The following is a 25,771-nucleotide window of genomic DNA, read 5'->3' on the forward strand; positions in this document are numbered from 1 at the left end:
CTCCAATTCTGCTAGTTTCTCCTCCAGTTTCCTGAAGAGGCACGCAGCACTGGGCCAGATCTTAGGGCAGTGGATGGATCTGTGTGGAGTCTTCTCTTACCTGGTGAAATGTTCTATCCTTCATGACATTGGCTGAAATTACCATCACCTCTGGGACCTTGCCAGAGCTCTCGGAAGTCAGAAGCTACACTGAAAAAGTGAGCCCACTATCTGCTCTTTTGCTGCTTATAAAGAATTTTCAGCTTGTCCATAAACAGAAGCAAATAAATTGGCATGAAGTAGCTAGCTATGAGATATATTTACATGTAAACAAATATAATGTCATGAAGATGATTATAGGGCATGATTGAAATGTTGGACCCTCAATTCTTTCCTAAGTGCTATCTGAAACACGTGACTGCCATTAACATAATGAGCAGAGATATGAATATTTCCGGTAAAGGCATCCTGAAATAACTAAGCCTGAAACTCAGGGACACTGAAAAATTGAGTTCCAAGAATATTTGCTTTTTACATCAAATCACCAAATGAAACATTTTGGAGGTGAAAAATGCTAGTAGTTTCCTGAGCTTGTTCCTGTGGTTAATTCATAATCCTGGTGTTATTTTCACTAAGTTTCCTTTTTTTTTTTTTTTTTTTTTTTTAGACAGGGTCTTGGTCTGTCACCCGGGATGGAGTACAGTGGTGTGATCATAGCTCACTGCAGCCTCTACCTCCCAGGCTCAAGCCATCCTCCCACCTCAGCCTCCTAACTACAGGGACACACCACCATGCCTACCTAACTTTAAATTTTTTTTTTTTTTTTGGTAGGGATGGGGTCTCACTATATTGCCCCGGCTGGTCTGGAACTCCTGGCCTCAAAAGTGATCCTCCTGCCTCAGCTTTCCAAAGTGCTAAGATTACACACATGAGACACTGTGCCTTGCTTCTTCCCATTTTAAAAAATGAAAATATATGGTGTAATGTTAGCATATTTCCCTCTAGGCCAACAATATATTTTTAGGTTAAGGACTCAAGAAAAAAAAAAAAAAGCCAAGTGATAAAGACATTTTATTTCCACTTTAATTCTACTGGATGTTTTCTTAAAAAAGAGACAGAAAATAATAAGAGCCCCTCCAGGAACTGAGGGTGGAAACTCTGTATCCAGGTTTGCTTTCTGTCATCCATACCTTGATAAGCCACAGAGAAGAGAGAGAGCCAACAGGTCACATCCAAGGCACCACACTTGCAATTAATTTATTAGGAACTCATCATTAGTCACCCCAGAGCTTGCGGAAAAGTAGTGTCCTCTGAGTGGATGTGGTTACAAACTCGGTAACAGCAACATTTCGTTCTGACTAGGAAGTAGTTATAGCGACAAGGTACAAAAAATAAGCATGCAGCCCTTTATTTAGTTTTGCAAAGTCTCTGCTTATAGTTCTGTATATTACATGACTGTGTTATACAAATACATTTATTTACAAAAACACTCTAGCTGTGCAAACTTGTTGCTTTTTAAAAATGTATGGATATGTCCATTTCTGCCCGTCCCAATATATACTTTTAAAGCATGCATAAAAATTAACTTTGGTGTGGGAAAACTACTCTATGTGCTGTCACATACAGTATTTTAATGTCTATTTATATATTTACAAAAGTTTTTCGGTTTACAGAACCGTACAGAAGTGTACATTTTAAAATCCACAATGCAATAGCGTGGCTTACCAGGTCTGAGAAAACAAAAGAAGGGGTTAGACACTGCAAAGAAAACAACTAGAGAATTGCAATATGTTAAAAAAGAAAGAAGAAAGAAAGGAAGGAAGAAAGAAAGAAAAGAAGCAAGCAAAGAAAACTAGCTTGCTTGGGCTAGCAAATCATTATACATACTTTTCATGGCAGTGCAATAGGTTTGATAAATTGCCTTCTACACATGCCTGTCTGTACGGCTTGTGTAGAAGTTCATTGGTTTTATAGTCTAGCACACTACTTTCAAATGTACAATGCTACAGTATCAAAATGTTTTGGCAAAAAAGATCTTGAAAGGAACCATGAAGTTTTGACAAAAATAGAAATCTGTAATAAAGCTAAATAACACTAAAATAAAAGGAAATATTATAGTATCTGTTTTACAATTTGTATAGTCACACTTGTGTAGTTCTCTGTTCACTTCTAGTCTCCGTAATGAAAAATAGTTTTATACAAAACATACTAAAATTCTGGAATCATACATGTTTTATATGCTTAAGACAATTCTTCCATCTCACACGCACCTTTCTCTCCCAACACAACCTCTTTTTGTAACACATGCTTACCGCATTTTATAGGTATTGAGTATAGACAGTTAACACTATAGCGACTAGATAAAAACAAAACAAACGAGCTTTGCTGAAATCTATTTATCCAGTATTTAGCACATACTTAGCATTAAGCCTCAAACGATACAGCAATATGTTACATTCTCTTGTGAAAACAGTTGTTGTAGATGGTTATTTTATTTTTTTAATGTAACTCCGACTTGTGCCTAATAGGATTTGACCTTTAAGAGGTTTCTTTTGCTGTGGATGGGGTGGCTTTGCTTGAACTTCCGTTCTGTGCCTTGTAGCTGGTGAGGCTGGGAGCATGGATGGTCCTGGTGCCCTTGGCACCTTGAGTCAGTGAGACGGAGGAGGCGGGGGAAGGAGGGGAGGAGGAGAATGACAGAGGAGGGGGTGCTCGGCCGTTTTGACTCTGCAGTGAGAATGAAAGATGGTGACCTTTACCTGTGTGAGTGAGGCTCTGAAACTTCAAAGAGCCATTAGAGACAGAAGGGATGAGGGAGGCTGAGTGAGCAGGTGGTCCTGTTTGGGGGCTGAGAGGGTTAGAAGCAATCGATGGTTTAGTAGCAGGCGGATTAGGGAGGTTAGAGCTGTCACCACTAGAAGAGGGCAGAGAACTGCTTTTCCCAGAGCTGGGAGAAAGGGCTGGAATCTTAGAAGCAGGTAAGGAGGGGGAAGTAGGCTTAAAGTCCCCACCAGATTTCTTAGCACTTCCATTAGCCTGCAAATAAAGATGGCGGGAGACATTTTGTCAGAAAGGTGGTCACATGATCAACCCACAGGGCCTGGCAACACAGCCCTTCTGAGAACAATTCAATCAAAGAAAACCAACCAAACACAGTTCAAGGCCTGAGCTAAGTCTTGTTGTGCTCTACTGGACCTGGTAGAAACCCCCCACGTACAAAGCAAAGGATGGACAGAAAAGGAGGAAAGGAAGAACGCATTTGTGAGAGGAGTTCCGTCATTCCAGTGCTACCATTTCCCATGTGCCAGGTGGGCCATGCGTCTGGATAATTACTGGGGTGGGGGTCGGGCCTTGTGACGGAGCGTTAATGTGCTTCTAACGCAATACAGTCAACACAGACGTTAGTGGTGACGTTAAGGGCAGTTCAACCACAGGTTGGTTTTTCTCTGCTTCCCGAGGTGTTCTGATGAAACATTACATTCACCAAAGAAAAGCCACCTGGTCTGGCATTGTGTGTTAACAGTTAAAATTTTGGAGTTTGGAGTCACAAAGTAAAAGATGTTTTATTGCAAGCATGCAAAAGCGTGGTGAAAAAGTTTAACAAAGGCTTTTTTAGACTTTCTTCATGCCCCCAGATCCAGGATGTCTATGTAAACCGTTATCTTACAAAGAAAGCACAATATTTGGTATAAACTAAGTCAATGACTTGCTTCTTAACTGAAACAGTGTCCATCCAAAATTGGGTTTAAGGTAAAACTACCTGACGATATTGGCGGGGATCCTGCAGTTTGGACTGCTTGCCGGGTTTGTCCAGGGTTCCAGGTCTGTTCTTGGCACTCATGGGGATGGGCATCCTGCTCGTCTGTGGGGCCCCGCTGGAGCCCTGTGGGAAGGACCAGCGAGAGGGGGAAGAGAAGGAGAAGCACGTGAGTAGGTCATCTGTAAGGCTGCCCCACTATGTGCAGAGAAGCTCAAGGTGAGAAGCCACAGCCCTACATGCAGGACAGATCTAGGAGACACCAACTGGGGTTAATCAGAAGAATCAAACAGAATCAACTGCTCACTACTGATCAAACGGATTTTAATGTGAGTATCAGAGCAATCATTTCAACAGCACATGGCTGACCCAGCAGCCTCGTGTTTACCCAACACCAGTCAGCAACAGAGGCAAAAACAGAATCGATTAGCTGTTAGACACCTAGTTGTTGTTGTTTTGAAGGTGAGGGAGAAAGTATGAAAGAAGGGTTTCATGGTGAACAGACAAAAAAAAAAGCCACCTGAAAGAAAGCAATTAAGTCACAAGACACCTTTTGCTAATGGTGATTATGGCAGATTTAAGAAAGCAGCTGGGTCTTTTCATTTTCCAGCAGACCAAGATACCTTACGTGAAGCTGAAGGTATCGACGTAGGGGGCTCTAGGGCAGTGGGGACTTCGTCCGGAACTAGCAAGGGTCGGGGAGAGGCCTCTTGGGCTATGTGGGATGAACTTGCAACAGAATCTCTGTTGGAAGAACATGAGGTGTCAACTAGGGCTTTGGGGCTCATTTCACTGATTGTATTTTCGAGCTGTTTAATGGTCTGCTCCAGGCTGTCCAACGTTCTGTAGGTATTTTTTCTAATTTCATCAGTTCTTGAAATCTGAGATGTACTCTCAATGCTGGGCTGCTCTGGCCTCCTCATCATGTTTTTAGGGGTGTCTTCAGGTTGAGAACTAGTGATTTCGAAGCGCTTGGCTTCTTTGTGCTGTTTCAGGGTGCCGTCCTCTTCCTCTTCTTCATAGACTACCACTTGCAAAGTCTTCTTCCCTGTTTTAGTTCCCGTGCGAATGGCTTGAGTGAGAGCGGCGAGCTGCTTCTTAGGGAATTTGAATTTAAACTTTTTCTTGGGGCTTTCAAACTGGTCATCAGTCACGTCGTCACCCTTGCATTCTGAATTTGGAGAATCTGCATAGCTGAACTTGTTCAGCTCCGTTCTGTTCATATCCTGTCCTCCTGGGATTCTGGTCTCTGTGGCCAGGGAGTGTGGCTGTGACTTCGTTTCCACCTGCTGTCCTGTTCTAAGATTGCCTGGGCCAACCTTCTTAGGAGACATCTGTGAACTCTTATTATTCTGGACTACAGGATCTCCATTTTCCTCCTCTTCCTCCTCCTCTATCTTTTCCTCCATCATCATTCTCTCTAATTCCTCATCACATTCCTCAAAGATAGTTGAAAGTCTCTTATATGCAGACCGGATGTCCATGGGCTCGTCAAAAATGATGATTACTGGTTTCTTGTCCAGGCATACAACTGGCTCCTCATGGTCGGTCCCTTCTTGTGGAGGGGTCATCTCTTTTCTGGCATCGATATTAACCGTCTGTATGTCTTCTCCCTTTTGGCTAACGATATCATGCACCTCCCCACTGGAAAGAACCTGGACAGTGGTTTTGGTAATCATGAAGGCAATATTGTCAGTGGCTGCATTTTCTTCAGTGGGAGAACTTGGACTTGATTCTCCATCCTCATGAGGGTTCAGGTTAGCATGCCTTGGCCCCTTGAATCTTAGAACAGCTTGGCCAAAATCTGTCATGACAACCTCTTGATCTTCTGTTTTAAAATCATGCCCACTCAATTCTGTTAATCTAGTGGGCGAGGAAATGTGACAGGCATCTGTGGTTTGCTTTTCCACCTCCTTTGCCTTTCCGTAATTCAGCTTCTGGTTCTCGATGTCAGGTATAGAGTACTGCAGTCCTGAGACTTTAGACTCTTTGTTTATTTCGTCCTCTAATGAACTAATGCCAGAGAAACTGAAATTGACCTTAGGCACGCTTTTCTGGGAATAGTTTCTACTGAGTAAACTCGTATTGGATATGGAATTTTCCTTCATGATGATCTCAGTTTTATATTCGGATGTTCTTGATGCATCAGAAATACTATTCTCCATTCCTCTTTCCCACTTAGAAGGGTCACTAGGTCTTAGAGCCCCTGTGGTAACCTGAGAGGAAGAATGGAGGAGGGAAACCACACACATTAATCAGCAATGGATCTGCAGAGGCAGGTAATTAATGTGCATGGCATCGGTTGGAACACAGATCTGCTGAACTCACCTTTCGGAATTCCATTTGGGGGCCATTTTCATATTCAACATCAGATTTCCGTACATCTTCGTGGAAAAATTCCAAATTCTGGTAGAATAGCGTAGGACATGTTACTCCACAAAACCACATCCTCCCCCAAAAGTCGGACTATAACTAAATCGTTCCTTTAATTACATTTCCAAGACATGCGGGCCACGCATATTTGTTACACACCAATCCAAAACCTAGAGCTGTTTACCTTGGATTGCTTTGTTCTCCAGCTGCCAAAAATGCCCTGTGTTTGCACAAGATGAAAATCTCAATTAGCAAAATATTTCAAGCATTTAGAATGTTGTGGGGGAGCAGCAAAGAGAATAAAGGGGCAGCGTCGCCGCCAACATGTCCTCTTTCCACCTCAGATCGTCAGCTCAGCAGAATCTAAAACCTGAAGGATTATGAAAAGCGCAACGTAGGGGCTGGCAGAAAGTTTCGATTCTAATCCGGATCTGCCACTAAACTGTGTTACTTTAGATAAGTCACTGTACTGCTCTGGCCTCGGTTTTTTTGCCTATAAACTTAGAAAGCAGCCCAGGAGAAGTTTAGTTTCTCTTACAGCTAGTCCTCTCTCTGCTTCCAGCATGAAGATTGTCCTATAAAGACATCTCCTTTGGTTGGGTTTGGCATTTGGGGATGAAAAACATCGTTTTCTCGTGATCAAATGACAGACTGAAATGTCCTTGCAGTTTGTACTGCAGGTGTCAAAGTATCAAAATCACTTTCACACTCCTTATGGCCAAGATGACCAAGTCCAAATTCATATTGATCATGCTGTTACAACATAACCTAAATTCATATTGATCATGCTGTTACAATATAACCTAAACATTCACAAAGCAGGCATTTGAGGTTAAATTGGTGATGGTGACATCACGACTCAGCTTTCATTCTCTATATTTTCCAGTGTAGAGTGAAGATACATTTCTCAGGGTCTCACCAAGATTCAGAACTGAAGGACCCAGTGGTGAGGACCCAGGTATTCAAAGTGCTTCATTTGGAAGCCTGGCCTTTCCCAGGGTGTATCAGTAGCTTCAGGCCCTGACATAACACTAACACTAGTGATGCCTTGTCCGTTCCAAGGCACTGCTGCCCTTTCTTCCTGCTGAGGTGGTTGTTTACAGAAGGACGGAGCACAATTCCCATGAAGGTTGTTTGGTTAAAGCAATGTCAACACAAAGCAGGAATACCTGGACCCAGCCAAAGTCAACCCAGAGCAACTCTATGACCTTGGTTAAGAATGGAAAGACTGTTCATACACACCCAAGGAATGACACACAAACAACGCAGTCAGTATTAATCCCTCAGAAATATTGTGCAAAATACAAGGTATAGGAGCCACCAGATACCGCCTGTTTTACTTCTGCTTGCTCCCCAGGAAGGCCCCAGACAAGAGCAATGATTCAGCTGCTACAGTGGAACCACGTGACTTCTTCTGTGGGATTTTAAATTCAAAATATGATACAATGACTATGTCAAGTAAAAGGTCTTAAGAAAAATAAATGAGCTTCCTGTAATCCCAGCTACTGGGGAGCCTGAGGCGACAGGATTGCTTGAGTCCAGGGGTTCGAGACCCGCCTAGGCAACACAGCAAAGACTCTATCACATACACACAAACACAAAAAATAAAAATAGGCTGGGCGCAGTGGCTCACGCCTGTAATTCCAGCACTTTGGGAGGCCAAGGTGGGTGGATCACTTGAGGTCAGAAATTCGGGACCAGCCTGGTCAACATGGTGAAACCCCATCTCTACTGAAAATACAAAAATTAGCTGGGCATGGTGGCAGGCGCCTATAATCCCAGCTATGTGGGAGGCTGAGGCAGGAGAATCGCTTTAACACGGGAGGCAGAAGTTGCAGTCAGCTGAGATGGTGTCACTGCCCTTTAGCCTCCAGGGCGACAGAACAAGAGCAAGACTCTAAAAATATATATGAGTAAAAATTAAAAAAAATTAAAAATAAGGTTTCAGCCTAAGGTTGCAACTCCAAATATGGAGTCAGCATATCATGCTAGGACCCAAATGGGAACTTGCCCATCAAATCATGGATGGAATTGGCTTGTGATCTAAAGACACATGCATGGCTGATGTTTTGGGGGTCCATTTACTAGGGTTTAGGGCTAGTGTCTGTTCTGGTTGGTCATGGCCCATGCCATTCCCATCATTAAATATTTTAGGCTAAGTGTGGTGGCTGACGCCTGTAATCCCAGCACTTTGGGAGGCCGAGGCAGGAGTATCACGAGGTCAGGAATTTGAGACCAGCCTGACCAACATGGTGAAATCTCGTCTCTACCAGCCACTCAGGAGGCTGTTGCAGGAGAATCACTTGAATCCAGGAGGCGGAGGTTGCAGTGAGCTGAGATCGTACCACTGTACTCCAGCCTGAGTGACAGAGCGAGACTCGGTCTCAAAAAAAATTTTTTTTCAAAAGTCCCCTCTGTAATATATGTATTTTAAAATTGAGTAGTAGCACAAATGCTCCAATAGAAAGTCACTAGGATAAAAATGTGAAGTTTGGGTTTCACATGACCTATACTTTTTATCACTGGGCTAGAAAAAACTGAATATATTAAAGCAAGTGCATAAACTTGGTTATAATTGTCATGTAAACTCACAATGATTTCTTAGTCTTAGATGGTCAAGACTCTGTGTGAAAGGTAATTACATCTCTTTAACATGTATTTACAGGCCCTGAGACTTGGATTATGAAGACAATTGGAAACGCACTCAATAGACATATGAACGATAAACCAAAACAAGAGACAGGGTTACAGGAAAATTGCATGCAAGTGAAGAACTAGGCAGGAGTTTCGGTGATGACAGGAGAAACATTGCTTAAGAAGACATCTGATTTATGGAAAGGTAAGTACATAGCCCTGGAAGAGGTTAATAAGGACCAAAAATTGGGGATAAGAGAAGTCTGATACTTGTGGTCATTCTGAAGTAGGTTCATCACTGAGATTAATTATCCAGAATAAGCAACTGTGACTAAACCCAGTGTTGGGCACTCAATAAAGACCTGCTTATTAGCCAATGGAGGCTTGATTGAGATAAATGAAACCAATGGGATATGAATATCTAATTATGGGGCAAGAAATCTCATGCTACTTTTTAGCCAATTAGAAATGTGCAATGGCTCATGCTTGTAATCTCAGCAGTTTGGGAGGCTGAGGCTGATGATCACCTGAGGTAAGGAGTTTAAGACCAGCCTGGCCAACAAGGTGAAACCCCATTTCTACTAAAAATATAAAAAAAATAGCCAGATGTGGTGGCGCATGCCTGTAGTCCCAGCTACTCAGGAGGCTAAGGTGTGAGAACCGCTTGATCTTGGGAGGTGGAGGTTGCAGTGAACTGAGATCACACCACTGCACTCCAGCCTGGGTGACAGAGTGAGACTCAGTCTCAATTAAAAAAATAAAGAAAAATTCTACAATGAGACAGTAATGGTCTCCAGAGGGATCTTTGAGAAATTCCAAGTTCTCAGTCAGTGTTCTAGACAGAAATGGTCACATTAGCCCAAGTATAACATGCTACACTAGGTCTTCCATGAGTTGATTTCAATAAGCCCTCATAAAGAAATTCCACATACTGAAAAAAAGAATATATTTCCAACGTGGTTTCATGGGTTCAGTTCAAAGTAGTAGGTTTTTTCTTTCTTTCTTTTTTTAAATAGAGACAGGTCTCACTATATTGTCCAGGCTGGTCTTGAACTCCTGGCCTCAAGTGATTTTCCCATCTTGGCCTCTCGAAGTGCTGGGATTACAGGTGTGAGCCACCACACCTAGCCAGGTTTTCTTCATGAGAAAGATTTATCAACAATAACCCCCCTTGGTATAGAGCGAGATTCTCTTCTCCCTATTAATGGTGTCATACGTCAGTTTATGTGGCAGACAGTTTATACAAGGATGCCACGGTGACTATGACCTAGGATTGGCCTCTTTGGCGAGGCCTCTCGGCTGTGAGCTGTGAGCCCAAAACTGTGTCTCTGGAATGGCTGTGTTAGAATAGCCTTTCAGTTTTGTGATACTACATCTACCTCCTTGAGCTGTCACACGTGGACTGAGGTACCCATCTGGAGTAGCTATTCTGGGCTGTCTTGCATCTGATTTGTTAGACTTTATTTAAGGGAAGCTAGAATCTTTGAAATCTGAAAGATAAGTCCCTGGAGAAAAATGGTAGGACTTGAATTGGTCATTGCAAGCTTTTTATCCTGAAATTGAGATGGAGGCTTAATTCAACTAAAATGTCTCTATATCTAAAAATCATAAATGTTCTAGATGCAATTTAAAGTTTTACTTCAAACATTCAGGCTAGGGCCATTTCCCAGAGTACTTATACAATGTCAGCAGACTTTGTTTCAGAGCCTGGACATCTGTTTTGAAGCCACACATATATTTTAACACTAAAACTATACTGAACTTACTACTTTGGAAGGTACACTTTAAAAATGGATGATACTTAGCAAAAATTCTGTTTGGCATCCTTAGACGTTTGTGCAAATACACATTTGTATGTTTCCATGAGGTTACATACACCTGTGCGTGGTGGCAGACACTTTCTACCATGCATTTGCTTCCCCAAATCAAAGGTTTCTACCAATATATATATATATTTTGACACAGAGTTTCACTTTTATTGCCCAGGTTGGAGTGCAGTAGTGCGATCTTGGCTCACTGCAACCTCCGCCTTGTGGGTTCAAGTGATTCTGCTGCCTCAGCCTCCCAAGTAATGGACCACCACACCAGAGTAGGATAATTTTTCATACTTAAAGTAGAGAGAGGGTTTCACCATGTTGGCAAGGCTGGTCTTGAACTCCTGACCTCAGGTTATCCACCTGCCTGGACCTCCCAAAATGCTGGGATTACCGGGGTAAGCCATCACATTCGGCCGATTTTTACCTATTTTTAACATAGATAGTTGTTTTTCTTTTTTGCCCAAAGGAAGTTACGAATTAGAAAAACTCCTAAATACTTCGTTGCTGTTTCCATATATTTCTGTCTAGAGTTGCTCTAGAAAGTACTGAAAGGTGTATACTTCTTAATTTGGAAAGACAGTGTCTAAATTCTGTATGTGCTATTGTATGCTGTGGGCTGGTACACAGTGTTTGCTCTGAAAACCTGAGCAAGATATCTCTGATTATAACCTATGCCTGTGTCTCCAATAGTTAAAAATAGACAGAGAAAAAAGACAGAGGGGACAAAGGTCGAGTACAAGAGCCGTGTTAGTGTCAGAGCAAGGAAGGAAGGAGTGCCCAACGGTGTGGCAAAAGTGCAGTTGCCACGTTACCTTCTTCTCCTTGGGTGGCACTGTGGCGCCCGACCTAGCGTCTTTAACATGATTGTCAGCCCGGGATGGCTCAGCATGACTGTTTGAATTTACATCCATAAAGGAACACTTCTGGAATGCCTAAGGAATTAAAATACTGAGGTTAACAGTGATCCAAGTGTGCTAAGAGAATGGAAGAAAACAGGCAGGGAACAACCAGAGGCATGGGACTCCAGCCCGGGTCCTGCACGCAGGGTTAGGCCAGGGAGGCTGCATCCTGAAATCCTACTCCCCAAGTGCTCTTATGTCAGCAAAGCTGGCTTGGAGGCTGAGCCCAGGGCAAAGACTGCCTTCCTTTCCTCCTTTCTTTCTTTTTTAATTTTTAAACAGAGTCTCATTCTGTCACCAGGCTGGAGTGCAGTGATGCAATCTTGGCTGACTACAACCTCTGCCTCCTGGGTTCAAGTGATTCTCCTGCCTCAGCCTCCCAAGTAGCTAGGACTATAGGCACCTGCCATCATGCCTGGCTAATTTTTTGTATTTTCAGTAGAGTCGGGGTTTCACCGTGTTAGCAGGATGCTCTAGATCTCCTGACCTTGTGATTCACCCACCTCGGCCTCCCAAAGTGCTGGGATTATAGGCGTGAGCCACTGCACCCGGCCAGCTGCCTTCCTTTCTTGGGGAATGCCAAGGTAAAACAGACATTACTACCTTTTCCGCCTATCTGCAGTGAACCTAAGTGGTGCTTAGGAGGGCTTCTTGCTATGACCTTTTAAAAATGCTCAATATGTAAATAAAACAAAAATCTCTTTCTTTTTTCTTCCTCATTTTTAAAATGATCTTTATTGAAATTATAGGAAAAAAGCTCACAAGGCGTTTTAAACCTTTGAGTCTTACGATAAAAGTACTCTTTACCAATCCACTCTGAAACAGTAACAGGTACTACTGTGCTCCGAGGTGTTCTGAAGCTCATTAGAATAAAGTGATGCTTTTAAGCAACGATGTCATTCCAAGTGGCCTAGGAGCTGCCTGAACCCTAGAGATTTGACTCTGAAAACCAATTATAAGAGCCAACAGTTGGCTCTTGTGAACATAAGTCAGGGAGGCCAGTTGTCAGACAAAGGGAGAAAGTATAGACGCGGCCTGTGTCTACGGGGCTAAAAAGGAAGCAGGCATGTGGGCAATGTCCAGATGACATGATCATGAGAGAAGGAGAGACGGGCAACTCAGGGACCCGAGCCTATGGACGTGAATGGTTCTCAGCCAGGCTGTAGATCACCCAGGTTAAAAAAAATACTGCTATTCAGACCCCACTCAGAGAATACACACATCAGAATCCCTGAGATGTAGGATTTTTTTTTTCTAACTCCCGAAGTAAATCTAATGTGCAGGTAGGATTAAAAACCACTTACTTACTTGCTTATTTATTTATTTATTTGAGGCAGAGTCTTGCCCTGTCACCCAGGCAGGAGTACAGTGGTGAGATCTCAGCTCACTGCAAGCTCTGCTTCCTAGGTTCAAGAAATTCTCCTGCCTCAGCCTCCTGGGCAGCTGAGATGACAGGCACCCACCACCACGCCTGGCTGACTTTTATTTTTTTGTATTTTTAGTAGAGACAGGGTTTCACCATGCTGGCCAGGCTGGTCTCAAACTGCTGACCTCAAGTGATCCTCCTGCCTAGGCCTCCCAAAGTGCTGAGGTGGCAGGTGTGAGCCACTGCACCTGGGCAAAGACCACATATTTAAATGAATCATCCTAAATAATTGCCTAGTGTTTTCTTTATATCAAATGTCATTTGGAGATATCTCTGTAGGCAGAAAGAATAATGCATGCGCTCCTTCAGTAAACATTCCAGCACTCGTCCTAAAATCTGAAGGTGGCTGATGAGGGGCTTTCTCTGGCCTTTTTTTTCCATGACGGCTTGCTCCCATGTCTCTGCTGCACCTGGCCTCCTTGCTGTTCCTTAGTCACTCCAGTCCTGGTTTGGCCTGGATGTGTTTGGTTTATCCACTTGCTTAGAGCGCTGCTTACAAATGCCAATTGCCATTTTCTTTAGGATATTAGGCCTTCTATTTCAGAGCCTATGTTTTCTTCTGATGCCTGGCGATGTGGAGCACCGGAAGTGGTTCTACAACTGTCCTTAGAAGAGCCACAGCTGCTCCTTGTCCTGCCTTGAGAAGGTGCAGAAACAGGGGAATCACTTGTGGCCACTGGCACTGACCGACTTGCTGATGCAGCAGGCTGGGTGTCATCCCAGCCAGAGGGCTAGTAGGTTTCGCTTAAGTTTAGGATTAGGGCCCTTCATTCCCTCCCCCTTTTTTTTTTTTGGGCGGAGAAGAGACAGAGTTTTGCTCTTGTTGCCCAGGCTGGAGTGTAGCAGTGTGATCTCAGCTCACTGCAACCTCTGCCTCTTAGGTTCAAGCGATTCTCCTCTCTCAGTCACCTGAGTAGCTGGGGCTATAGGCACCCACCATGATATCTGGCTAATTTTTGTATTTTTAGTAGAGATGAGGTTTCACCATGTTGGCCAGGCTGGTCTCGAACTCCTGACCTCAGGTGATCTACCCGCCTCAGCCTCTCACAGTGCTGGGATTACAGGCGTGAGCCACTGTGCCAGGCCACCCTATTATTATCTAACCACCAAGAATATGGCAAGAAGCTAGATATGCCAATGTTTGTAAAGTGGTCAAAGAAAGCATCAGGTATTTAGGCTTCAATGGAGAAAAGCGTCCCTCAGTGGTGAGCTGTAAGTGGCTACAACACATTTAGTATTTGTCTTAGAGAGGCGTAAACATTTATCCACAAGCCTAAAAGATACCAGCTTTATAAATCTGTGGTTCCTATGAAGAAGATTATCCAAGCCTTCTAAAAACCTGCAAGTAGCCTGATTGGTTGTGGGGATGTCCAAGGCTAGTCTGAGTTTTAGTGAGGTGTGAAAGGGCTCACACATGTCACTGATCTGTTTTCCCTGCGAAATCCAGGCAGCTCAATTTTGGCAGTTATTACCATGGAAACCAGAGTAGGACAAGTACAGTAAAAGTAATATGGATTGAAAGTTCTCCCTCCTCCAAAGAAAAAAGGAAAATTTACAGGTTGGCACAAAGCCATTGGTACGTTGGTAAAAAGGTAACACGTTTTCCAGCCACAAGGTGCTGGTGTTCCAACTATTTGATCGACAGAAAAATCCTATAAAATGCAACGAGTCAAATAAAATACTCTCCACAAAGTTTGTTCTAGGAATTGTGTCCATGTCTCTGATGAGACAAGGTCTCAGGACACAGACCTGGGGTAGAGTCACATCTATGATGGGACTATGGGATCAGTTTTGGGCATGGCCTTGGCACCCCATTCTTCATCCTATGACTGGACTATGTCATAGTTAAAAAATAAATATCTAAAACCAATACAGTATCATTTCTCAAATAGACCAAGGAAAATGGAAAACAAATTAATTCAGCTTTTCAGAATATCTGAAAAGATGACATTGATCTTGAACAGGGACCTGGTATGGACCACAGGAGGCCAGTCATTGGCCTTGAGTCCATGATCCAAGGTCAGTGGTTCTAAGTGGTAAAGCCAAGGAACAAAACCCACCCAAAGTGTGCTTCAGTCTGTCCTTATCCACACAGGACAATGGCTGCTATTTCTAATCCTTATCTTACTTGCTTTGGAAATGAAGCAGAATCTCTTAAGATGGAAAGAAAGGAAAGTCAATCCTACCAGCCAGGGTTAGGAAAGCGTGAGTTGTTTTGTGAAATGGTCATTCCTTGCACATCTTACAGGCATCCTGAGAGCCTTGTTCACTGCCATCTTGGGAAAGCGGAGGACAAGGCCAGAAGACACAGCTTCTGTGGTCCCAGTCCATGCACTTCCCTGGCCCTGTTGCTAACAAATCTGAGAGTGCTGTGGCTGGAGAGACCCAGGCAGAAGGCAGGGAGCCAATGTCAATCACCTCATCCACATACCTGGAGTTCTGCCATGATTTTTTCTCCTTCTTCTTCTTCTTCCTCCTCATCCTTTGAGGAGGAGGTAGTGACAGGGGGTGGGGATGAGGTCCAGGCTGAAGCGGGCTCCTCTGCTGGACATTTTGTGGCTCTGGTCTGTGGGCTCGGTCCCGCATCTTCACTGCTTCCCTATGGGAGATTGAAACCACACATATTGACTTAATGTCACCTAAGTGCTAGCAAAAAAGCAACAGATCGCATGGTCCCTCACTGCCTCAAACACTGGCTTCCTAGATCTTAGCTGAAAAAATAGCTGAAAGGCTATTTGATCCCTTTTCATTTAGTTTGGGTTTTTATTTGCATAAGTTGTCATTTTGGTGAATTAAATAATTACTGTGACTCCTCGACATTCAATGTCTTTGATATGGTTTGGCTGTGACCCCACCCAAATCTCATCTTGAATTTGAAATTATAGTTCCCATAATTCCCATGTGTCATTGGAGGGACCAGGTGGAAGGTAATTGAATCATAGGGGCAGGCCTTTCCCGTGCTATTCTAGTGGTAGTGAACAAGTCTCACGAAATCTGATGGTTTTATAAAGTGGAGTTCCCTGGCACACACTCTCTCTTGCCCACTGCCATGTAAGAAATCCCTTTGGTCTTCCTTCCTCTTCCGCCATGATTGTGAGGCCTCCCCAGCCATGTGGAACTAAGTGTGAGTCAGTTAAACCTCTCTTCTTTATAAACTACCATGAGAACAGACTAATAGAGTTCTCATGAAGGGCCCGCCCATACTCCATCACCTTGGAAATTGTGTTTTACATTTAACATAAAAGCTAACACTTGGCTCATTAGGTAGAATCTAAAGCTCACTGAACATCTTTCTGTATAGACTCCTGCAGCGGTGTGGCTCACTGCAGTTACCTTTGGAAGACAACCTTTCCTTTGCTTCTCCCTTCTACCCCCATTTCCAATCTTAGGATGCCCACATGGGAAATAGCTTGTGATTCCCTTTCACATTGTTGCAGGTAAAAGTCAAATAAGGATAAATTCCTTCATGGTCTGGGTCTAGTCCGATCACTCTGGCTGCCATTTTCCCATCTGTGTGCTTCCTGGGGATCTGGTATGGCCGAGTTGCTACTTCTCTGCCTCACTACTTTTTATGTTCTAACAGAGAGAACCTTGTCTAAGGGTATCATCTGAACCCAGAGGCCAGTTTACCAGGGCTTGGCCTATCAGACCTTAGCGGTGATGTTCTCCTTTCTGCCGGTGTAGACCACATCGCCTGACCTCGTGGTGGTGAGCCCCGATCCTGGCAGGTAACTTCGCCGAGGAGGTGGGGGAGGAGGAGGGGGCGACTTTCCCCCCAGCTTTTCCAAGTCCCGTTCTGAATTTGGAGAATCTTCTGGAAAACAGTGCACCATCGCAAGAATAATCTTTTTTCAAGAAAACATCTAGAAAGTCTGGTATATTGCTACAAACCTAATGCAATCTGATTTAAAATTTTTCTGTTCTCTCCATAGAGCAAGGATTAAGTGTATAAATGTATAAACCCTAACGACTGACCGGATTTAAATCCCAAAAAGACCCTACACAAGTTACTAAACCTCTCTCCATCTCAGTTTCTCATCTGTTAAATGGGTATTACATATCCTTTCCTTTAGGGTGTCATGAGGATTGAATGACTTATATGGTGAGCTTGGCTTAGTGTAAATGCTATGTAAAGTATTATCTATTATTAATATTATTAAATAAATTTCTTGTTATGCAAAAAAGTTGAGTATTACTTGGAAAGATAAAAAAAAAAATTGGAGCCCAAAGGCAAATCCACAGCCCCCTGCTGGGCCTCCAAAGCCTTCATCCCTCCGTCTGAAACAGTATCAGCAAGAGGGGTTTCTGCTGGAGGTCAACGTTAGAGTAGAATCTGGCCTAGGGAGGGCCAGAGAAAAATGAGATGCAAATAAGAACAAAGAACAAAGTTGGAGAGGAAGTGGATTTGATTTTTTTTAATTAAAATTTAAAAAAAATTAATTTTTTAGGTAGAGTCTCACTGCCACCCACTCTGGAGTTCAGTGGTGTGATCACGGCTCACTGAAGCCTCAACCTCCTGGGCTCAGGTGATCCTCTCCCCTTAGCCTCCCTAGTAGCTGTCACTACAGGTATACGCCACAAAACCTAGCTAATTTTCTTTTTGTTGTTGTTGTTTTTTGTAGAGATGAGGTTTTGCCATGTTGCTCAGGCTAGTCTTGAACTCCTGGGATCAAGCAATCTGTCTGCCTCGGCCTCCCAAAGTGCTGGGATTATAGGTGTGAGCCACTGCACCTGGCCTTTTTTTGTTTTGTTTTGAGACAGGGTATTGCTCCTTCACTCAGGCTAAAGTTCAGTGACGCCATCACGGCTCACTTCGGCCTCAAACTCCTGGGCAAGAGCGATCTTCCTGCCGCAGCTCGGAGTAGCTGAAACTGAAGGTGTGCGCCACCATGCCCTGGTGATTCTTTAACTTTTGTAAAGATGGGGTCTCACTATGTTGTCCAGGCTGCTCTTGAAGTCCTGGCCTCAAGTGATTCCTCCTGTGTTGGCCTCCCAAAGCCCTGGGATTATAGGTGTGAGCCACCATGCCCGGTCTTTATCAATTTTTGATGGCTATCCATCTTCCTTCATTATCCAAGCAGTCAGAAAATTCACACAAGAGCAAATAAAAATGGTATTTAAGACTCTATGCTTAGAAGTTTGCCTCATTAATAAACAAAAATACATTAAAAATGATAATTCCATGACAAATTAAAATGACAGAAACCCATGTTTACAAGTCACAGACGCTACCCATACACATTTCTGGTAGCCTATCCATCACTGGACTCTTTCTGAGACCACGTCAGAGATGCATTAAAAAACAAAAAAAGCGGGGCATGGTGGCACATGCCTATAATCCCAGCTACTTAGGAGGCTGAGGCAAGAGAATCACTTGAACCTAGGAGGCGGAGGTTTCAGTGAGCTGAGATCGCACCACTGCACTTGGGCAAAAGGAGCAAAACTCCATCTCAAAAAAAAAAAAAAAAAAAGGAAAAGAAAAAAAAAAAAAATTTTTAACTAAGAAAAAATATCTTGGGGAGTAATTTTAAAAATAATTTATGCAAATTTTAAAAATCAGATAGAATCAAGAGCCAAATGAGGTAACAGAATGTAATACATTTTTGTTGTTCAATCATGAGAATTTTGTTGTTTAACATATGAGACCCGTATAAAACATCAAAGAACTCTATAACAAAATTAATAATGGGGCACAGAGAGAGCAGAATTAGGCAACATATAAATGTGATGAGCCACTGGGGCGTGGTGACTCACGCCTGTAATCCCAGCACTTTGAGAGGCCAAGGCGGGTGGATCACCTGAGGTCAGGAGTTCAAGACCAGTTGGCCAACATGGTGAAACCTGTCTCTGCTAAAAGTACAAAAATTAGCTAGGCATGGTGGTGGCACCTGTAATGCTAGCTACTTGGGAGGCTGAGGCAGGAGAATTCCTTGAACCCAGAAGGCGGAGGTTGCAGTGAGCTGAGATCATGCCACTGAACTCCAGCCTGGGTGACAGCGCAAGATTTAGTCTCAAAAAAAAAAAAAAAATGTGATGAGCTAGGGCATTTTCTCCATCAGAAATTCTCCATGGGGACTGTGGGAGAAAAATCACCTTTGTGTGAGAAGAGCCGCCCCGGCCAGGGCCCTAGACAGACCTGACACAGCTGGCAGGTGGGGAAAGGCGTAAGAAAAGCCTCTTAGCACAGACTGAGCGGGAGGGCTGCAGTGAGTGGAGCTTTAGGGGATGAAATGGATGAAAACCAGGGAGGAGACAAGTGGACTTGGTCCTCTGCAGCCATGGGTTCCACATCTGTAGATTCAACCAACTGCAGATGGAAAATATTAAAAAAAATTCCCTCCACATTCCAAAAAATAAAACTTGAATTTGCCTTGAGCCAAGTACTATGTTGAATCCACACAAATGCAGTAATGTGTAGGTATTGTACTAGGTATCATAAGTAATGCAGAGACAATTTAAAGTATATGGAGGCAGATAGCAGTCACACAGTGGAAGCATGCTGGTCCCGTAAAGTATATGGGAGCGTGTGAGTAGGTTACATGCAAATACTGTGCTATCTTATACCAGGGACCAGAACGTCCTCAGATATTGGTATAAAAGGGGAGATCTGGAACCGGTCTCCCATGGAGATCAAGCAATGACTATACAGTGGTTATAAATGGAACGTACTTTCATGTTTCTTGACATGCAAGCCAAGATGGGGATTCCTTTTCAAATTAATTTCAGTTGCTGTGTAAGGCACTGTGGAATGTGACACTGCTGAGACATTAGGCTGCAAGTAAAATAACACCCGGGTCCATAATTTTAAGATCAGAATAAGATGCACGGCTTGTAACACATGTGATATTTAATAGGTTGAGATTCTTAGAGGTTATATTATTATTGACATATTGACATTTAACTTCCATAGTTGAATTGGTTAAATACATATTCTAATAATTTCGATTAAAAATGGAATTTTGCCTTATGATCTAATATCCTGTGGGAGCTATAAAAGCTACCATTTTCTTTCTGCAAGCATACAAAAAACCCTCCTCTTAAATTCAGGCCTAATATTTTCCCAGCTTATGCTGTGAAGTATCACAAATGCATAGAAAATGCAAATGCTAGGAATTTAAATTTTACTTTATTGGCCATTATTCTAGAATCCTAACACAGAGCTCAGTTTCTCTACTGTGGCTAGGGTAAAGATATACCAGTGGAATCAGGTGTGGCTCAAGCCTGTAATCCCAGCTACTCTGGAAGCTGAGGCAGGAGGATCTCTTGAGGTGAGAAGTTTGAGACCAGCCAGGGCAACATAGTGAGAGGCCTGTCTCCAAAAAATTTTTAAAACAATTAGACATGTGCAGTGGTGTGCACATCTATAGCCCTAGCTACTTCTTGGGAGGCTGAGGTGGGAGGATTGCTTGAGCCCAGTAGCTGGAGATTATAGTGAGCTATGATCATACCACTACACTCCAGCCTGGGTGTCACAGCAAGACCCCATTTCAAAAAAAAAAAAAAAAAAAAAGAGAGAGAGATAATAGTAAAGATCTAAAGAACACCAGAGGATTTGCTCTTCCAAGTTTTACATTTTGTATGATTTGTAAGAACCGAGACACTGGTTCTGTTGATGAGAACATGCTGTGGTGGACAGCGCCATATTTGTCCAAGGCCATGTACCTCCATATGTACCTGCTGTGGGTCTGGACCTTACCTGAAAGTTCTAGCTTGTCCACTGGGGCATCTCCTCTTGGCAGTGGGCTCGTGGCTGGCGGCATCTCTAGATTTGGTATTGACTTCATGATATTGGCCTGAGCTTCCTCTAGGAGCTTCTCAAACTCTTTCCCATTATAGTGGTCCAGATTTTGCCTTTTTTCCTCCCATTTCTTTTCTGCTTTCTGGAGGAAGATAGCAGGTAAAGAAAGTTACATGGACACAGTGAAGGGAACAACACACACTGGAGCCTCTCAGAGGGTAGATGGTGGGAGGAGGGAGAGGATCAGGAAAAATAATTATTGGGTACTGGGCTTAATATCTGGGTGATAAAATAATCCTCACAACAAACCCTCATGACACAAGTTAACTTATGTAGCGAACCTGTACTTGTACCCTTGAACTTAAAAGATTTTTTAAAAAGAGGGAAAAGCTAATGAATAGTTCAGAGATTTCATGTTGGGGTGAGGAAGGGACATGGCATAATTCAAGTGTTGGTACAATAACGTTGTGGTTTCTATGCTAAGGGACATTTTTGCACATCAGACAAATTTTGCCAAGTCCACACCACCCAACCTTCTGCTGTCCGCTATACCATCTATATTTATGCAGGCTGCCGCTTAAGGCCAAGTGCGATTCATTCGCAGAGAAGCAAGCTTGGATACCCAAATTCGTTCATTAAATTATTACTGAGCACTGATTATATACTTCTTACCAACATTAAACAAAAAGAGACACAGAAGATGCCTTTGAAAGTATTTTTTTCTACCTCCAAGATTTATTTCTTTTGGAGGAAGAGTCTCAACCTGTCATCCAAGCTGCAGTGCAGTGGCATCATCATAGCTCACTGTAGCCTCCAACACCTGGGCTCTAGCAATCCTCCTGCTTCAGCCTCCTGAGTAACTAGAACTACATGTGTGAGCCACCATACCTGGCTAATTTTTTTTTTTTTTTAAAGTAGCAATGGGGTCTGTTATGGTTGCCCAGGCTGGTCTTGAACAATTTGCCTCAAGGAATCCTTCTGCCTTGAGTGAGACATGAGTCTCACTCAATTAAAAAAAAAAATTTAGGCTGGGCATGATGACTCATGCCTATAATTGAAAGTGCTGGGATTATGGGCATGAACCACCATGCCCAGCCTAAACTTTTTTTAAAAATTGAGGCTTCATTGTAGAAGAGATGCTCAAGCAAGCAAACTAAACCTACAACACTAAGAACAAAATCCTGTGTCTTAGTACCACATCTATCAAAGAATTGCTATATGCCCTTCTGCGTCACACTGTCTTACTTATGAGGGAGGAGGTATTTTTTAGATGATCTATAAGCTCCTTGAAGTTCCACAACAGAGAGATACATATAAAATGCATTTTAAAACATCTGTACACTTTTTAAAAGAACATTTTTCCTGTGCTTTTTGAGCTAGCACGTTAATAATTCCAAGAGGGTAGAGTGGAAATTTACACTAAGATGAGTGGGACCCTGTAACGTAAGAATTGGCAATGATCACTGAATCAACATTTGGTAACTTTGAGGTCCAGTGAGATGAAGATTTAATTTGCCCAAGTTTCGTTACATATAAATAACAGCCACCACCTCCACCATCCTAACCCTCCTTTATTTTTTCTTCCTAACATTTATTACCACGTGGCATATGTTTTTTTCTGTCTCTTCCTACAGGTAGGTAAGTTTTTTAGAGCAGAGACTTTGCCTATTCTGTTTACCACCTTTCCCCTGAGCCTGCGAGGGCCTGGCACATAGGGGGGCTCAGTAATCTCTGTTGAATGAATAAAGCTCATCCCATTCGTCTGTGGCAGAACTCGCAGAAAAACCCAAGCCTCTATACCTGTGGATAAGGGCATTTTCAGAGATGACTCATGTCTCCCCTCAAAGCGTAAAATATACACATCACAATGATAACCACGCCCACTAGATTCTCAAAAGAGATTTGTTAAGTAAGAGTGCCATTATACTGACATCCTTTCAATATTGAGATGTCTAAAGTGGCAAGACCTCTTAAGTAACAGATCTGCCAGTTCTCAGGAGGAAACATCTTTTCCTCCCCTGCCCTACTAGACACTGGGAATAGAATCACACTCCATCAATGACATTTCCATACCCTTGTGATAAGCATTTTTTAAATTGCTGACTCTGATGAGGGGCACAGCCAGGGACGCTGGGACAGAGAGAAACCACCTGGTGTTCAGAGCCCCCGAGGCCGTGACCATGGCCATGGCAGTTTTGCCAGGTGGTCTCAATATACCCAACCTGAGCTCTCCACTGATGACTTTCAGTAGAGGCAGGAGGGTTAGGACAAGGTTGCCGGGGATAAAGCAAATGAGTGGAGGAAAAGTTATCAGGCAAGAAGAAAGAGAGAAGTACAAAAGCAAAATGTATTATCTAAGCATTGGTACCAGCCCTTGATAAAAAGAATATTTAAAAACATAGTATGTCATTTGATATATATATATATTTTAAGACAGGGTCTCACTCTGCCACCCAGGCTAGAGTGCAGTGGTGTGATCTTGGCTCACTGAAGGCTTGACCTCCCCGGGCTCAGGTGATCCGCCTACCTCAACCCCCCGGAGTAGCTGAGGCTACAGGTATGCGCCACCACGCCCAGATAATTTTTGTATATTTTTTTGTAGAGCTGGGATTTTTCCATGTGGCACAGGCTAGTCTTGAACTCCTGCTCAAGTGATCCACCTGCCTCGGCCTCCCAAAGTGCCAGGATTACAGGCATGAGCCACCAAACATGGCCTCATGTCATTTGATCTTAAGACCTAGTTTTTTCTTTTCATTCTGACTGCTCTACTGCTTCTTAGATGACTATAATAACTGCTCAACCAGCTCTCTTAATCCTGGACCCCGCACCTCAATCAATTCTGTGTGTTGTTTCTAGATTCATTTCCATAAGATGCCATTTAAAAAACATCATGGATTAAAGCTTCAGCATTTCTCTGATATCTACCAAATAAAGTCCAAACATCATGGACTCGTTTCCAAGCTCTCAGGTCAGTTTCCAGCTCATTTCCGCAGGCTTAGGTCATCTTTCTTGTTCTACTTAGACAGGCTTTCCAGACTTTGAGCATTTTTGTATCCTGAGATGTCCTCACCACCTTCCCCTGCTCATCAGGTTCCATTTATGGTCTTGATGAGTGGCAAACCCTCCCCGGGCTGCCTTCACCGCAGTGGAGTGCTTGAAGCCGGCTTGTGCTGGCCCCGGAGGACTGATGGTCACATTTCTCCCCAACTTCAGCAGCAGCAGTGTCACATCGTAACTTGAAATCAGCCATGGTTGTGATATTTACACCATGGAAACGGGCAAATGCCACAAATAGAGCCACCCCCACCACAACCACTACCCTACCAGAGAGCTGGTTGTTAAACATTTACCAGCACAGTCCTGCCTCACTTTCCTACAGGCTGAGCGTCTCACCTTTCTCTGAAACCAGATGACCTATCTCTTAACTTGGCCACTGAATCCCACTTCCACTTCCAAAAATCGATCTCTGATCCATACATGATTATGTCATCATCCGGCCTATAAACACTTTGAGGGAAAGGCCCCTGTGTCAGACTCCTTTACAGGGTTATGAGAAATGTAAATAGGACTCTACCTCGATAGACACTGCCCTGTTCTTGGCACTCGCGCTGTGGATTTCTTCAATGAACAAGCTCTGCATGGCAGACCCATTCATGGGTGTCTGTGGGGACTGCGGAGCCTGCGACGTCAGCAGGGTGGAGGTTGCTTCCGGGGGGACAGCTGGGGGGCTGGCCGCGTGAGGCAAGTTCTGGGCAGGGTTCAGCAGGGCCACGGAGTGCTGGGAGGGCTGGATGACCACCGGAGAGCTCTGCGCATGGTGAACTGTCATGCCAGACAAGGGCACCACTTCCGACTTTGCATCGCCAGGGGCTCCTGAGCTGTGGAGGGGCTGGCCAGAGGTGTGGGCTGCCTCCTCCTGGCTCTTCAGGACTTCTGCAGCTGTGGCCTTTTCCATAGCCATGTACTGTGCGGCTTGGGCTGCGTCCGTGCCTTTCAGGAGCCCATCAGTGACATGTCTAGGAGAAACCATGCACAGCAGCATTAACCCTCACGCCACTTTATCATTGTGTTATATTTGCAGGCTATGCCATCCCAAAGACAGGTAAGAGTCACACATCCCAATGCCTGGAGTAGCAGCCTAGGGGCATCTATGAAAATATCCCTTTCCACGGGTGCTATTGTGCTGAGACCCTTGCAACTCCATCAGTGTTTGGGGGGGTGGGTAGAAGAAAATGAACATGAGTCTACCAGCACCCTCTCTAACTCCTCCACCCGATTCTGCCCTATGCAGCCCTTAAATATGCTTAGTCCTAAGCCAAACGTTTCCTTAATCCCTCCTCCTGTCACTGTCAAGCATCTTGGGCGGGCAGCCCGCATTCTAATTCCTTCTGTTTGCTCTTCTGTATCTCAACCTGTTGCTAACTGGCTTCCCCAACTGGATTCAACCAAGTCTTGCCTTTGAGGCAAGTCAACAGTGACTCCACCTCTAACAGTTGTGTGTACTCCTCCACTCCCTCTGGTTTTGGGAGTCATGTGAAGCCATATGTCCCTCCCCACCCATGATGTAGTGGAAAAGACAGGGTGTTCGGTGTCAGATCTGTGTTTGATGACCAGCTTTTTCATGTTTTATATAATGTTGAGAACATCACCTCTTTAAACCTCAGAGACTTTTGCATAACATACAATGATGAAGATGGGGATGCTGACGATGATGAGAATGACTTCCCAGGGCCTGTTGTTTTAGGGTTAACATTAACATTGTACAGTTAGGTGTGAGAATGCCAAACATGGTACTTGACCTCTAATTTTTAGTTATTCCCTCATCCCCTATTTATTATATTGCTTTTTTTTATTTGAAAAAAGACATTGCATTCCATAACTCTTCTGCTACTCACTTCTTTTTTTTTTTTTTTCTGTTTATTTTTCTACCCCAACTCCTTAGATTCTTAAAGATCCTCAAGGATTTGTTCTCTCCTTTCCCTATCATTCTACATTAACCATCTCTTCCATTTTCTTTTCTTTTAAGAGACTGGGCCTTGCTCTATTGCCCATGCTGGAGTGCAGTGGCTGTCATAGTCCACTGTAGCCTCAAACTCTTAGGCTTAAGAAATCTACCTGCCTTGGCCTCCCAAGTAGCTGGGACTACAG

At 43.6% G+C, this 25,771-nt stretch overlaps 1 protein-coding gene across 29 annotated transcripts in view; it reads right to left on the minus strand.

The window, feature by feature from the left end:
* Positions 1–1,037: 1,037 nt before the first annotated feature.
* The window catches only part of KIAA1217 (KIAA1217 ortholog), a 495,122-nt gene continuing 470,388 nt past the window's right edge, over positions 1,038–25,771 (minus strand). For 13 of the 29 annotated variants that reach the window (XM_032244081.1, XM_032244084.1, XM_032244085.1 and 10 more), the window contains 10 exons: positions 24,198–24,639; positions 20,582–20,765; positions 16,536–16,699; positions 15,317–15,484; positions 11,373–11,492; positions 6,294–6,329; positions 6,065–6,142; positions 4,360–5,952; positions 3,740–3,862; positions 1,038–3,015 (listed from right to left, as the gene is read on the minus strand). In XM_032244081.1, coding sequence (XP_032099972.1) covers positions 2,518–3,015; positions 3,740–3,862; positions 4,360–5,952; positions 6,065–6,142; positions 6,294–6,329; positions 11,373–11,492; positions 15,317–15,484; positions 16,536–16,699; positions 20,582–20,765; positions 24,198–24,639 — 3,406 coding nt within the window. In that variant the 3' untranslated portion in view covers positions 1,038–2,517. Of the gene's footprint in view, positions 3,863–4,359; positions 5,953–6,064; positions 6,143–6,293; positions 6,330–11,372; positions 11,493–15,316; positions 15,485–16,535; positions 16,700–20,581; positions 20,766–24,197; positions 24,640–25,771 lie in introns of all 29 variants that reach the window. The other 16 variants (XM_032244083.1, XM_032244088.1, XM_032244091.1 and 13 more) reach the window with 12 other exon arrangements.

This window comes from Sapajus apella, unplaced genomic scaffold (assembly GCF_009761245.1).
Source record: "Sapajus apella isolate SASKATOON/1434 unplaced genomic scaffold, GSC_monkey_1.0 scaffold53, whole genome shotgun sequence".
Classification (NCBI taxonomy): domain Eukaryota; kingdom Metazoa; phylum Chordata; class Mammalia; order Primates; family Cebidae; genus Sapajus; species Sapajus apella.